The sequence below is a fragment of the Vombatus ursinus genome, unplaced genomic scaffold (genome assembly GCF_900497805.2).
Source record: "Vombatus ursinus unplaced genomic scaffold, bare-nosed wombat genome assembly UNPS02010461.1, whole genome shotgun sequence".
Taxonomy (NCBI): domain Eukaryota; kingdom Metazoa; phylum Chordata; class Mammalia; order Diprotodontia; family Vombatidae; genus Vombatus; species Vombatus ursinus.
The window spans coordinates 8,780,202-8,796,703 of record NW_020950239.1 but is presented as its reverse complement, the minus strand read 5'-3'; the positions used below and the strand labels follow the sequence as shown (position 1 = coordinate 8,796,703).

The window sequence follows — 16,502 nt, the reverse complement described above, 5'->3', positions numbered from 1 at the left end:
TCTCTCTCTCTCTCTCTCTCTCTCTCTCTCTCTCTCTCTCTCAGCATTCCTGGTCTCCAAAACAGGACGCTGTTCCTGCATCAATGTCGGTGAAACCAAGATCCAGAAAAAAGCCATACAGAAGCTTGAGGAGTTTTATCCAGGTCCTTCCTGTTCACATACTGAGATCATGTGAGTGAAACACCATCTGAAATGCAGGTGGAAGGATCTATAACTTTATTTGGTGTGAAATATTAAGGCTCCAAATCCTCTTTAATTCTTACACCTTCTCTCTGTTGATTATTGCTAGTATATATGCATGTAGCTTGTTTGTACACAAGTGTTTGCCCGTTGTCTGTCCCATTAGACTGTGAGCTCCCTGAGGTCAGGGATCATCTTTTGCCTTTCTTTGTAATTCCAGAACTTAGCACAGTGCCTGGAACATAGTAAGTGCTTAAGAAATGCTCTACTGAGTGCAAGTGAACTTGCCCCATAAGAGCAATTCAATCAATCCAACAAGCATTTATGAAGTACCTATTACATGTCAGACATTGGGTTAGGTGCTAGAGATGCAAAGACAAAAACAAAGCCGCCCCTGTGTTCAAGGAGTTTAGGCCCTGGTGAAGGGAAGAAGCAGCTAGGTGATATAGTAGATGAGGCACTGGCCCTGGAGATCAGGAAGACCTGAGTTCAAATCCAGCCTTAGATACTTATTTGGTTGTGTGGGCAAGTCACTTAACCTCTGTTTTCCCCATCTATCAAATAGTGGGTTGTTGTGAGGAGAAAATGAAACACTATTTATAAAGTTTGTGTAAATACTCACTATTATTATTCTGCACATAGAGAGGAAAAAATATGCCATAGAACAGTGGAAAGAACAGTGGATTTAGGGAAAGAGGAGCTAGGTTTGAATACTGACTCTTCAGTTTCCATTTAGGCACCATTGAACAAGTCATTTAACATCTCTGGCAATGTAGCATCATGGCTTTTAAGAATCTCAGATACTCTAGTAGGAATAGAAATACTTCCTAAACAAGAACTCAAAGTATGTGGTGATGGTGAGCCCTTAGGGCCATGAACAGGTAGATATTTTTGATATTTCTCTTGGCAGTGCAACAATGAAGAATGGGGAGAAAAAATGTCTGGACCCAGATTCCCCACATATGAAGATTTTGGTAAAAATGTGGAAGAAAATGGTGAGTAGCAAGGGAAATTAACTTTCATCTCTCTTTCTCTTAAAAAATTAATACTTGCAAGGGTCACTTATATAGAGGTTGGGACAAAAATATACTTAGCTTACCATCATCAACTCAAACCCATAATTCTAGAGACTAAAAGGCCCGGAGGGATAGTACAATGGAAACAGGTTTTACTTTGGCACCAAGAAGAGCTAGTCCTCTGTACCTCAAGCATAGCATTTCATAGTATTCTATGATTTGGAGGTGGAAGGGACACCAGAGATCAACTTCTGTGAATCTATAAGAGATTCAACAAAAGAAAGATCACAAAATTGGGAGGATCACGGACTACATAAAGAAAGTAACGCCTGAGCTATGTCTTGAAGGAAGGGAAAGATTATCAGGCATGCCCAAAGGAGGTGGGAGGAGAAGGCAGGAGGAAAAGACTGGGAAACAACATATTCTCCAAACAATATATTTTGGCTGGCACATAGGGTACATGAAGTGAACTTTGGTTCAAAGATGACAATTAGTAAATATTTTCAAAATACCCATAGAAGGAAGTCAGTAAAAGGAGCGATAATATTTTATATTTGTATCATTTAAAGTTACTGAGAGGAAGTACAATGTAACAGTTACAGAACAGACCTCAGAATCAGGAAGACTTGGGATCAAGTCCCATTTCTGACACCTACTGTCCAGGTGACCCCCGGCAAGTCATTTAATCTTTCAAGAACTCAGGGCAACTCTTCATGATCGACACTGGTAGAGAGATTCACTGGACCAATGAAATGATAACTTAGGATCTCAACTGGTGATGTCAATGAAGGATGTGAGTGTGTGGGGCAGCCTCCTATCATGCCACTCACTCTTTCTTTGGGTTAGCCCGCTTACCCTAACCTGCCTTCACCCTGGCAAGTCTGAGTTCTCTCAGAAGGACCACCACCATGCAACTACAACTCAAACTCTCTCAGGATCCTAGGAATAACCCTTTTGTGGGAAGAATACATGTCTCCTACTTGCCACTGTAACTCCCGAGCCCACACCGGTATGATACCGAGCTATACAAAATTGATCACAGTGATGACACCATTATCTCTTAAACATAAAACATTTACTTAATGATAAGGTGAAGTCAATAATAATTAGTATATTGCAGTTGGGTAATACAAGGAGATACAGGAATAATCAATTCATTACAATTAACCCCTAAGCCTGCATTTTATGCTCTTACCAATGGTATCCATGGTGGTAAGTGGGCACATAATTACAGAAACCTAGCAGATGTAACTCTCAGCTCCGGACTACAGGCCTTGGTGGTTTTGATCCCTTCAGGAACAATCTGTACTGCATAAAACTGCTTCTTTGCTAGCTGCTGCCCCTTAGGGCCTCACTGTTCTCCTGCTGGGCAAGTCTGTTTCTCATCCACTGTCAAACTAATGAAGCAGAGAAAAGCTCTTTTAACTCATAATCACCCTAAAAAGAATTCTGAGGTAGTATTATACGATGATACAGATAAGGACTTTGCTTGAGGCAGAGAGCTGCAAAGCTCCTCGGCTCAGCCTTGCCCAGCCATTTCTACTCTCAGCAGGTTGCTGCTTTGTTCAATCAGCTGTTCGTTCAGTCTCTTCTAACAGCAAAGCAGATGTACCTTTCCCTTCTGTTTCTCCCTATCCAACCAGAGATGGAGGTAGAGAGCAATCAGTGCCTCTGAGAGGCTTCACCTCTAATCAGTCTGCAACACCTAGCTTCACTAACAGCTCACTCTCCTGCTGCCTCCCTAATTGTCTCCTGTGCTGTCCTCAACTCAGCTCCTTCTAGTTGGTTTTTCTGCCCTTCTCCCGTTGGCTTCTTAAACATACTCAGTGGCTCAAACCAGAGCCCTTCACTGCTAAATGACCTGTCTTTCCCTCATGAGCTAAAACTCACAAAATCTACCTTTCTGTTAGTTGTAAATCCAAGAGTCGTTCTCTAATCAACCCCTAGTCTTCAAACAGTTCTTTGATTTGCCACTTTGTGAATTTTAACATCTTAAACTAAAAAAAAAAAAATTAAAGTAGGATATAAATGAGCTCCAGGACCACAAGGCCGGGAAGCCTTAGTCATTTCTCTGTCTTCTGTAGATCCTCTAGGATTTCTGTTTGGTTCTTCCAGCTATCTGCTCTTCCATTTAAACAGAAAAACTTTTTCTTCACACACGGATTTTTATCAGTTTTTCAAATGCAAAAATTCTCTTTCTGCCCCGTTTCAGTCTCCAGACTGTTCACATAGGAAAGGGGCAGGGCTTTATGTAATACTAGAATTTGGTTTAATCCCTATCCTTTACACAATAGCTCATTTTCTGCTCCTTTCAGCAATCAAACTGCTCATGGATGAAAGGACACTCTTCCAAGTAGTCAAACTCTCTGCCTATACTAACCATTGCCTGTCAATACTGCCCCATCTTATAGATGTTGAAAATGAACTCCAGAAAGGCAAAGAACCCAACTCAAGTCAATGTGGGAGCAAATTTACTACTCAGATTGGGTTGTGTAGTAAGGTATAAAAATGAAGCTTTTGTTAATGGCATGTGGACTCCCACTAACGCATTTCCAAATTAGTTGATAAGAATTATTGATACAGATCTTTAAACCATAATTTTAAGGTGAAGAAAGAGCATACTCAAGAGTCCAAATTCAGTTCAGTATGGTTAAAAAAAAAAAGTTAAAAGAACAAGAACTCATTTTTATTTCCTTTCCTCTTTATTTTCAGGAAAATAAAAAGAAGAAACTAAGAACAGGGAATAAAAAACAACAAACCAAGAAAGCTAAAAAGATTAAAAAAGCTCAACACCCTCCCCCAGGGAAGACCGCATAAGAGGCCGCTTCACCAAAAAAGCCTTTCAGGTTCAAACATTTTAAACACAAAATGTTAAGAAAAATTCTGAGTGTTAAAAATGTATCAGAAAAGTCAACTATTATTGTGACTAGAAATATTAAGCATGATGATGAAATATTAGTGATTCTTGGATATTGTTTTTTAAAAAATCCAATCACTTCTCAGTCTAGAGTCTACAATGTGTAATGAGGAAAAAGACAGGAAGCCGTCCTTGTGGGAAAATTATCTTGAAGAAAGATCACAGTGAAGAGAATCAAAACACAATACAGAAAGAAAACAAAATATCTGCATTTGTGTACACATGCACACACATACCCTGACACCCATAAAGATTGTCCCATGTACACGTGTCATCTAAGAAGCTGCTGGAGGACGCATCCCTGCATTTGCCTGCCATACATCCCACATCACAGATAGCCAAAGTGAAGTGCAATTTAGTTGACTCATTCCTTGGCTGTCTCCTCCTTCCCTTCCCTCGACATTTTATTTCGTGTTAGAGCCTTAAAACAGAATCACTGGGGCTTAATTCAGGCCCATTTCTTTTCTTTTTCCTCTCTAAGTTCTGGAGCTGTGTTCTATTAAGTTGCTTTATTCTTTGGCAGACAAATTAAAACAATCTGTATGTCTCACAAAAAATTACTAGGGTTGTATGTAACCATCCTTTTGACTTCGAAGGATTTAGAGACTCAGACACCTGCCATGACATTCACCTTGACCCTGCTCTTGAGGACTAAGAGGCTTGTGGGGGGGGGGGAAGCAGGAGGATGGGGAGACTACCAAATGGCATAAGAGATGCTACACTGGACTGAAGGACGTGACATCAGGGCAGAGGGGGCTCCCAAATGGTTTGCTGAGAATAACACGAAGGAGATGTGGCAGGCTTAGACATTGCTGTCTCAGAGTGAGCTTGGAGGAGAATTGGTGAAACCCTCTATTTTTCTCTGCCCTTTCTTTTCCAGTCGAGGGGAAAATGGATTTCCTGAGAGCCTGTTAACCCCTTCAATTTCTTTACCCCACTATAGTTGTTTGGAAAAGCCACCTGGGGATTTAAGGATATAGTTATTTTTCTCAATGTTCATTCTCACATCTAAACCTTTAATATTTTGAGAAAACCTACTGGCCAAGAAAACCTTAAGCTATTTTAAAAAAATTTACTTATTTTGCATAGATAGATAGATAGACAAACAAGAAAGAAAGGGCTAGCATTTCGAAATCCAATCCAATCTAATCAATGTTTATTAAGCACCTACTATTTATTGTGCCAGGCACTGTACTAAGTGCTGGGGATACAATTAATAGAAAAAAGAACGAGCCGTCGAGGAGTAAATTTGCAATCTAAAGAAGCTCACCTCTGAAAGGGGGGTAGGGATGGTTGAAGTGGAGTGATGGCATGGTGCGTAAATAGTAGATTACCTGAAAGGCTGGGTTGATAAAGCGATATTCTACAAGTTGTGACATTACCTGTGCCTAAACTTGCTCACAAGCTCCCCCAAGTGGTTAAACAAGCAATAACTCCTTCAGGGTCACTATAATTAAATCACTTTGCAAAACCTTCAGGTCTTAATATAAATGAGAGTTAGTAGAACCACCAGAAATCCACCAGCCTCTGGCTTTCCATGCCATCTATAATCTGACCCTATACCATCTATCCAGCCTCTTAACATAATCTACTATTATTCTCCAGTATTATAAATTCTGTTCCAACTCATCTCCCAGTCTTCCAATTCATCCAGTGTCTCTTCCTCTAATAAACACACTCATTCCTGCCTGGTGCCTCAATCCACTTTATGCCTCTTATACCCCAAATGATCTGCCTCCTTCCCCATCCAGTATCTATCCAGTCTTCTAGATCTCAGCTCAAGTCTTAACATCCTCCATGAAGCCTTCCCTAGCTTCCTCTCTTCTCTAGAACCTCACTGTTCTTAAAAGTTAATGCCACAGGGTTTGACACTCACTTGTCTTCATCATTTTCCTCCTCAAATACATTGTAAGCTCCTTAAAGGACAGAGACAATATGATAACATCATAGATTAAGGTGGTCCAATAATTTTTAAACTCCTGGATCTGCTAGATAAAAGAAGATACCTACAATCTTACAATATATTATTGCAAAGTACTTATATGCCTACATATCACAGCTTCTCTGAATTTGTTTCTTCATTTGTAGAATGGTGTGGTAATAGCACCAACCGCACAAGATTGTTGTGAGAAGCAAATGAGATACTGCAAGGAAAACAATATTATCAACTATATTCACATAGTATACAAATATGTGCTATAGACAAATAGTTATTAAGCAGGGAAAAATGCGTATAATCTTTTGGAATTTTTAGGTAGGAAAACAACCACTTATATGACATAGTCTGTATTTTGAAATATATTTGCTGTATTGAGAAAATAAATACGTTAGGAAACAAATCATTAGCAGAATCACAAGTTTCTTGATTTCTGTAATACACTCACTATACATGCCATCCTTCTATAAATGTTTTAAATATCTTTTGATGTATCCTGCTGCATTTAAAGCTGCTAACACAGAGATGGTAATACTTTATATTCATCTAGCACTTAAAAGCTTACAAGTACTTTATATGTATCATGTCATAATAATCCTGTGAGGTATGTGCTAACATCATCAAGTTACAGATGAGAAAACTGACTCTGGAAGAAGTTAAAGGACTTACCTAGGATCACGGAGATCAGAAGTGTCTGAGGCAGGATTTGAATTCAGGTCTTTCTAACTCCATGTTCAGTGCTCTGGTAATGCAGTATTCAAATAGATTTGTGACTTCAAAGATGTGGATGTTTCTTCCAATAATGCAGGTTACAACTCATCCATGCCCTTTCATCCATCTGGTTTGACCTCTGACCACATTTACCCAAAAGTTCTCCAGGAAAGGAGCCCACCCAATATTTAGGGGGCCTTCCTCACTTTTTCTTGACATTGTGAGTATAACCTTTGAGTTGTATGAAAGAGTGAATGAAAAAAAAAAAAGGAAAAGGTATCCCCTCCCCCTTTTTGCCCTTACTCTTGGAATGTGAATATGACCAGTGAGTCCAGACATTCACTCCTTTTCTTCTCCTACTGTGGCAGTTACAACATCCTAATCACCTCCCTCAACTCCAACCCTGCAGAGAGCTTTCTTTGCACATGTCTCGGGGGAAGGGGAAACAAGCAAGCAAAATAAGAAATGACCCAACCATCCAGCCACCTCTCAGATGGCAAAGGTGACTAATTTACTTTAGCCTAAAGGCAGGAAAAAAAATCCAGAATGAGTTTTACCTGCTTTGGGACTTTACAAAAATTAATAAATCAAAATTATTGATATTCTCTCTCATTTCCTCAGAGCCCCCATATCAGACAAAAGCTTAGCATTTTAGATAGAGGGTCTGGCCCTCTGACCTACTCTACATACCAGTATCAGTCACTATCCCTCTTGTCACCCTGATTCCCAAGTAATGAAATACACAAATGAAAAGTCACAATGAAAAAATCATAACTTTGTAAACAGAGTAAGCCAGCTTTAAGGTATTAATTAAAATAACAAGTAAGCAATGAAGGACAGAAAAAAAATATTGGTTTAGACATCTGTCCTATCTAACAGAAAGGAAGGGAAATATAATTCACCATTTCTATGAATTGTCAGTCAGGGAAAAGTTCACCACTGATTGGACTTGCCTATTTTCTGGTCAGGACAGATCTACTTCAGCGAACAAAGACGCCAGCCCACATTGTGAAGCTGAGTCATGTTTGACCCCAGCAAAGGCTGGACACGCTCTCCATTCCATCTTCCAAAGTTCATCTTCTCTGCTCCTTGCTTCCCTGGAATTGCCACCGAGAGACCTCGCCCCAACTCTTGGTCTCCATACACATATCCACATGTCCCTTGCTCTCTCAGTCTCTTGCAGGGTGGGAAGAAACAGTGCTATCTATTTGAGATCATGTCCTACACACTCAGATTCTGATACACTCTCTCAGGCATTCTTTGTCATCAGGATGTCCCTGACAATGTCCTTTACCCAGGTTCTTCCTTACTTGTCACATGTAGCAGATTCCTCATTCCTACCACATGCCTTTGTATTGCTCTCTGAACAATTCACAATTTTAATTCCTTGGATGCGGAAGTGTTCCATGACTAATAACTATATGACACAATGCCACATATAAAATATTAGCATTAAAATTAGGAATCTTTGTTGTTTGGGGTCGTTAAAGGAACTCCCAAGTTGTCTATAGGCAATCTAACTTGTTTTCCTTCTCTGGTGTAATTATACGGCCAACTCATTGTCAAGTCACAATATCTGTCCAAGGTTAATATATTGATGGATGAGCTCTATCAGTTATCTATTGTAGGGTAGATAACAGGCATTTTTACTTATTTTTTTTCCCGTGTTTGTGTGGTAAGGCCAATTTCCTTTGAATAGTTGTAGATCTCCTCTAGAAAGCTCTGTAATATTCTAGACCAGAGGTGGGGAACCTGTGGCCTTCAGGCCACATGTGGCCTTTTAAATGCTTAAGTATGGCCTTTTGACTGAATCCAAAATCAAAAGGCTGTACTTCAGGATTTAGAAGGCCACATGTGGCCTGAAGGCTGAAGGTTCCCCACCCCTGTTCTAGGCTTTGATGTGAGCATCACAATATCTTCCATGAAGAGAAGTTTCTCCAAAACTAAGGCAACAACTATGTGAAGGCTCTTTGAAATGAGGAAAAAAAGCTTTATATAAAATACGACAATGTTGTCATTGCTCTCATTATTACGTGATGATATATGCTTTATTTTCCAGTCTTCAGAAGGAAAGAAAAAAGAGAACATTACCAAGAAGGGCACATTAGAGACTAATTCAATTCAACAACTATTTGGCCTCTCCAATGTCTTCCTAGCCCTTTTCCATTTTATAACTTTTCATTTTAATAGAAAACAACATTTAATGACCTATGATGGATACTTACATTCATGATAGGTGATTCCAAGAGAGGGGTGGGAATTCCAGAGGTTTTGAAAAAACTGGGGATACTATTTCTTTGTATTTGTTTGTTTTGTTTTGTTTTTTGAGACCAGGTCTCCCTATCTTACCTAGGCTAGAAGTACAGTGGTCACTAATGGACCCAATTCCAATACTGATTGGTACAGAAGCTTTAATTTCTGTTTTTCTGGCCTGGATCTGTTTGCCCCTCTTTAGACAATGTGGGGTCCCTCCCCTCCAGAGGCTGATCAGATTTGTGCCAGACTTAGTGTAGACACCTGATTGCCTTTAATCCGACTGTAACCCCTACTGTAAGGGTATATGAGGTGTTCAGAGAGGACTAGCACCTCTGGTGTGAGGGCTGCTGAGCCCTTTTCAGGGCTGCTCATCCACCTTTGCTGTCCACCTGTCACCCAACTCTCACCTGTGACTCTAAGAAGCTATAGCATGTGTAGCAGCCATACCCCGGTAAAATGGTCTCAGCAGACAGGCCAAACCAGGTTGAGCGTAACTGATGGGCCTCAAGCCTATGGTTGAGTTAGGGGGATGTCTACCCTAAGCAAGGGAAGACTTGCCCTGGAAGAATGGGTGGATGAGAACAATTTGTTTCGCCATCCATGAAGGCAGCTGAAGCAGGTGCTGTGGAAGGCTTAGAGCTTGGTCAAATATCAAAGATGCCAAGATCATCTACTCCATCCCAGGCCGTCACCAGTCATCTTGACTTTCATCTTGCCACTGGACTTCAATGACTCCGGAAAAGAGAGTGAGGCTGATGACTTAGTGCAACTCTGCCTTAAATCCAGTTCACCCACAAGTCAAGGCATCACCTGTGATGTCATCAGTCCTCTTAGAAAATGAAGGACAAACAAGCCCAGAACTCTTGAGCTCAAGTGATCCACACACTTCAGTCTCCCTTAGTAGGAGAGATTCTAGTCATGAGCCACCACACCCAGTTTGAAGATACTATGTGACAAGAACTGTTGGGAAAACTGGAAAGCAGCTTGGCAGAAAATAGGTTTAGACTAGTATATTCCACCAGGGCAGGGACGACCAACGCTGATGAGATCACAGATCCGCAAGTTTTTTTTAAATGTTGTTGTGGTTGTTTAGTAATGGTATTTAAGTTTAGTTGTTTTGATGGGGATGATAAGATCATAGATTTAGAGATAGAAGGGACCTTGAGTCCAATCTTTTCATTTTACAGAGGAGGAAACTGAGGTCTGGAGAGGTGGAGGGACTTGCCCAAGGGCACAGTTAGCAAGTGTCTGAGGCAATATTCAAACTCAGTCTTTCTGACTCCAACTTCAGCACTCTAGACACTATCCATGCTGCCTCTACTGTTGTTTTTGAAAAGTGTGCAGAAATATCTCCATTTGAGATTCACCAATGCCTTTTTCTAGGAGCACAGGACACGACCAAGGAAGGAGCACCACCTGGTGGCATGTTTCCCACCTGCTGCAAGCTTAGTTCTGAATTGAAACTGGCTCTGGGGAACTGCAGACGCAAAGAAATCTATAAAATAAAAAATACATATATCACAAATTTCCTATACCACTCATTTTGGCATGATGCTTTAATAGCAGTGTGTGTGTGTGTGTGTGTGTGTGTGTGTGTGTGTAGTTCCCTGGCTCCTTTAAGTCAGGGATCATGTCCTATGTTCTTTTGCGCTCTCATATTATCTAGCCTGGTGCTAACAGATAGTAGTTTCTCAATAACACTTTTTTCGATTCAATAAACATTTATTAATTGAGCTAGATCATAGAGAGACTGAAGCACAGGGAAGACGTTTCTTTCCTTTTTCCAAAAGTTGATCAATTCAATACGTAAAGGTCTTCAAATATTTATTATTAGTGAAAGTGTCTATATGTGAGTAAAGAGAGGGTCAGTGAAATAACTATTTTATCATTCGAGCAAAGGTCAATGGAAATAAACAAAGGGGTCATCAGGCCAACACTCCCTTAACCCTCTATAATAAATGGGGGCACGGGGAGATGTTTGTGAGGCTATCCACGGAAAGGAAGGGGGTGTGGAATATGGAGTTTATTAGGATACCAGCACACCACCCTGAGGATAAAGGGGTCAACTAACCACTTCTATAAATCCTTAGAAATGAGAAAGAGAGTGAGAATCAGTGGACCGCTCCAATCCTTACTCCTCCTAGACACAGCCCTATCCTGCCAATAAAAGGTGTATTGTGAGTTTGTGTAAAATATTGGACTCTTTCCTCTCAAATTTCAAGACCCATAATGTTAAGTAAAAGGAAAGATCCTGTGTTTTGGAGTACTTGGCTAAAAAGCATCTTAATTAGGAAGCATAACTGTCTGTGAAAACATCTGACAGGCAATATTGATAAACATCCTTGTATATTTGATTTCCAGTTAGACTTCTAGTTTTCTAATCATATTTGGTTTTTCTAATTAGCTTTCTAGTGTTCTAGCTATTTGTGAACATGCACCGGGAATTGGAGTTCTCTACATCGAATTGTTGCAATGTTATTGTATAAGTATTTTCTCCATTAATTTCTAGATTTCCAGGAGTAATATTTTATTTATTTTACTAGATATGAAGCATTCTGGCTATCTAGAGTAAAGCAACACAAATAGAACTTTGCAAGTAGACTTGTTGTAATGTGGATGAGTAGGTTTTTCTACTTTGATTTCTAGGTTGCTGATAGTAATATTTGATTACTTTAGCTAGCCTAGACCAGGAATTTTTGACCTGGGTCCTATAAACTTTTTTTTAATGTTTTATAATCTGTTGTATTTTATCTTACACATTTGAAAACACATTCTAGGAAGGAGACCATGAACTTCACCAGACTGCAAAGGGGACCATGAACCACAAAGGGTCAAGAACCCCCTCATTTAGACCATTCCACAATTCCACAAACAGATTCAACAATTGAGCACAAAGGGAGCCTAATATAGATTTGTGCTATGCAGCTGCTATGTGTTTTGCACTTTGATTTGAATGTACATAGTGGAAATGATTTGAGTCCTTCAGTTAAACGTAGAGCAGTCAGCTTGTTTGGAGTGATCTAACATCACCTGAGTTGGAATTTTCACAACATAGTTCTGTATATGATTTCCAGTCCCTGAGTAGTAACACCGGCTTCCCAACCTAAGGTTCCACTGCTCTAGCTATCTGTATTTTTTTACAATTTTATTATAATTGAATAGCATTCAGGTTTTGTTTTGTTTCATTTCCCACCTACATGCTTAACCCTTCCTAGTTCTGCTCAGATCATGTGTCTCCCCATATTTCCCTAACTTCTTCATAGTCATTTTTAAGGTATAGTAATATTCCATTTTATTCATGTGCCACAACTTTTTTGGTTCTTCTTCAACAGTATCTCTTTTGTTCATAGTTTTTTGTTACTACAAAAAGTGATGCTGGGAATCTATCCGTGTACACGGGCCTTTTCCCCTCCGTCTTTGATCTTCTTACGGTTCAGAAATTCAAAATAATTCTACTTTGTAATTGATCCTATATTGTATTGATTTCATATTGCAATTAATTCTGTATCTGTCTAAGTTCCCTTTCGGTGTCCTTTAGTTAAGTTTAGGAATTTAGCTTTCCCCTTTGAGTTAGTTTAAAAGTCAGCCTGACCATAACTCACCATAATTAAAAGGAAATTCCATACTATAAGCTCTTGGGTAAATTCCAAGACATCTGGTGTTATCTTTAAGTCCTGAGCCTAGCTCTAAGAGATACATCATCTCTGAATTTTCCTTGCATTAAGAAAAACAGTTATCTCCCTAATAAACATTTCTAGACATCAGAGAATCTGCTAATTCAGATGCACTGACAAGGTCTGCAATAGGCAGATGGATCCCATACATCAACCAGCAATCCTTAATGACAAAGGGTAGTGGCCATTAGTCCTATGAGGTTACTAGCCTGCTATCCTTGATGTAACCAGTCATGGTGTCCCTACCCCCCATGATGCCCTCCATCCCGTAACTAATTGCACTGTCGTCCCCACCTACCCAACTCTGTTCTTTGTTTTCTTGTATTTCCCAAATATTCTTGAAGGAATATATCCCATTAAGGGTAGGGAAGCTTGTCTTCCCAGTTGTGTAAAAAGGGGGCAACCAAAATATAGCCTATTTTTTTTTTCCTGGGCACTGCATTACAAGCACGTATCAGCTACTTTGTGATTTTGTTATGTCTATAGTGTGGTATCTGGGGACATCTAGGGACCAAACTGAGAATAGCAACCCACTTCTAAAGCTTAATTGGGATTCCATCAGCTCTGTGATTGTTAGTATGTGCTTCTGCTTAACTTTCAAGTACATGCTTCAGCAGAGAGCTTGGAAGGATGGAGTTTTAAAACAGCTCAACAATTTAGCAGGGATCCTCATAAATCTCTAGTGAGGGAGGAAGACTTTGCCAGTAAATGCTTCTCTGTGTCTGTCTCCTCATATCAGCTATATTTGCAAATCAAACCAGCTTTGTCCTGGGGCTTTATCGGCCCAAAGGGTTGTACAAAGAAAACTTTTCCTTGAGAAACACTCTCTCTCTCTATCTTTTGACTCTGGCTAAGTCACAAAGCAGACAATTTGTGGTATCATAAAGTACATAGAGACTAATCAGAGACCAAAGTGTAATTTCTTTACTGTGAGTTTCCAAATTGTGGTTTGAATGTTTTTATAAATACTGAAATTTTCTAGTCATTTTGAGTTAACATTCTTTAGGATTTGTTTTAAGGAAATTAAGAACATAACCGTGAATGTTAATTTTTTTTAATCACTCTTCCTCTGTAGAGTGACAGATTTATTGTTTTACAGCTAAGAGAGGAAGGTCATTTCACCAATTAGAAGTGACTTTGAAGTGAGTTTCAAAATGAAGGGGAAAAAAATAGGCTGCAGTTTTCAGTTTAAATTACCTGATACTTAAGTATAAATCAATTTAGAAATAATTTTTTGAATTAGTGTGTATTTTGAAATTAGAAACTTTGACCTGGCAGTTTTACAAATTGAAGTTAAGCAGTTTAGAAATTTTGCTGTAAATTTTATTAGATTCCCTGATTTGAGGATGAATGATAATTGGAGTAGATTTTGAATGATTTGTCAAGAGGAAAATGAAGCTCCTACTCATTTTTGTAATAGACTATGTGGAAGCCAGGGCAACTAAGTGGCACAATGGATAGTGTCAGGGTAGATAAAACTGTAATTTTTTAATATAATGAATCTTGTTGTTACAATACCCTGAGTTAATATAATAGGACGCAATTGCGAGTTAATTGTTAATATTATAATTAATATAATAGGATGTTAATATAAGTTAATATAATATTTAATATAATAGGATGAGTTAATATAATAGGATGCAATTATGAAAGATCCCACTGTTTTACTCTGAATTTGTAGTTAACTCTATATCCTATATAACTAAGTACATGAGTTCTTATGCTTGTCATCTACCTGTTCACAGTTCCATATTCATGTATAAGATAATGCCCTTGAAATATCTCAGAATGACATGAGAATAATTAGACAAAGATGAAGAAATTTGTGGGAACAAAGATATAAATCTATTAATTAGTGAGGTTAAATCAGGAATATTTATGTAATTATGAGGAAAAGAACCTCAGTGCAGTGTCATCTTGGAGGAGAGTAACTTATGAACTATCTTGTGTTACCTCAAAGGGAAACCCAATTTTACTTTACTTCACGGAAAACTTGTTCTCAGTCAAAAGGCCGCACCCAAGGACCTAGAGGGCCACAAGTGGCCTTGAGGCCGCAGGTTCTCCACCCCTGGTTTAGATAAAGACAGAAACAGCAAGGGGTATGTAAAAACTTAAATTCTCTTAAGTTTCGAATGAACTATGGGTTCCTGATTTGATGTTCTTCTTATAGCTCTTTTTTGTTGTTGTGGGTCCTTCTTTCTCACAGAGTATCAATGATATCACCAGGGTGAACCAATTCACTACTCCACCAACAATGTATTAGTGTCCATATGTGAGCACTCTCTCCAGGACTATTTCCATCCTTTGTCCTCTTTACCAATTTCCTGGGTATGTGATGAAACCTGAGAGTTGTTTTGATTTGCATTTCTCTTCTTATGAGTCATTTAGAGCAATATTTCTTATAGTCATTGCTACTTTAAAGAAGTCTGTTCATATCCTTCAATCATTCATCCATTGGGTATTGGTTCCAAGTCATATCTTTTTGTTAATTCCACATATATCTTGGACATAAAACCTACCTCACAGATATCTGAGGCAATGATTTTCCCCCTAGTTTTTTTTTTTTACTTATTTTCCTCACTGAGTTGATTTTATCTGTCTTTTTTTCCTGTCTATACTCCATTTTTAATCTTCAATAACTTATACAAATAGGTCGGTCAGAATGGAGTTGGTTCAATTAAATGTCATACTCTTTTTTAGTTTTTACTCCACTTTGAGCTTTCCTCTAGCCAGTCAGTGTGGTTTCCATGTACAAACCACGGATTCACAAATAATTCCCCTATCAATGACAGGTTCTTTCCTGTTTGTTAAAATTCAATTTTTAAATGTTATTCATGACACTTACCCAATTTTTTTTCTTGAAGAAATAATACATAAGCAGGAGCCAGTCTTTGACCTCTCTCAATTTTTTTCCTGCTCCAGATTTTCCAGTCTATTCCTCATCATCCTCATCTATTCCCACCTTTTCACTAAAGTCACTGAGTAACAAAGTATATATTGATTCACAAACTCCTAGAAAAAGCTTTCTAATCAGTTGCCTCTCCCCTCTCATCCACTTCTCAACGCCTTAAAAATGTTTTCTTCAAGAATCTCTTGTTGGAGTTAGTTTTTATATCACCTTAACTTTAGATACAACCTTCATATATCCCTCCCTGCGCCTATGCAGCAAAGCCATCCCTTGTAACAAAGAATAAAAAATGAACTAGGAAAAGAAGTTCGGCTAAACTAACCAACACATCGGCTTAGTTTGACAGTACACACGACGTTCCAAACTCATAGTTTCTCGCCTCGTCAAAGAAGCATTTCTTCATTTCTTTTAGCCTATGTCGGTTATCTCAACTTTAAAACTTCGTCCCATGTCTTTTTTCTTTCCTTGATCCCAAGTTTTTTTTAATCAAATTTTATTTATTTTTTGCAATTATCAAGCATTTAGTTTCTGCAACTTTTTTTTTGCAATTTCAAGCAGTTATTCCCTGCGACTTTTTAAAAATTAAATTATATATATTTTTTCAATTTCAAGCATTTAGTCCTTCCAACGTTTTTAAATTAAATTTTATTTTTTTCAATTGTCAAGCGCTTAGTCCCTGCGACTTTTGACCCTGCTGCCCTGCTAAACAAGCTGAGGAGGTCAAGGGCTGCATCTCCAGCCCAATTCCCTGACCATAACAGATGCTTAATTAATTCTCTTTGATTTTGAATCTCGGCGGCTCCATTAGCTTTTTCGGAATTACTCCGGGTAAACAGCGAAGTGCTTCCCCCGGCCCCACCCCCACCCCCACCCCCGAGAGCTGCCATGCTCCAGCAGTTAATGA

General features: G+C 38.9%; 1 protein-coding gene across 1 annotated transcript in view; it reads left to right on the top strand.

The window, feature by feature from the left end:
* Positions 1-4,154, top strand: part of CXCL9 (C-X-C motif chemokine ligand 9) — a 5,769-nt gene extending 1,615 nt beyond the window's left edge. The window contains exons 2-4 of the mRNA XM_027854545.1: positions 45-171; positions 1,091-1,175; positions 3,909-4,154. Coding sequence (XP_027710346.1) covers positions 45-171; positions 1,091-1,175; positions 3,909-4,013 — 317 coding nt within the window. The 3' untranslated portion in view covers positions 4,014-4,154. The remainder of the gene's footprint in view (positions 1-44; positions 172-1,090; positions 1,176-3,908) is intronic.
* The last annotated feature ends 12,348 nt before the right edge of the window (positions 4,155-16,502 follow it).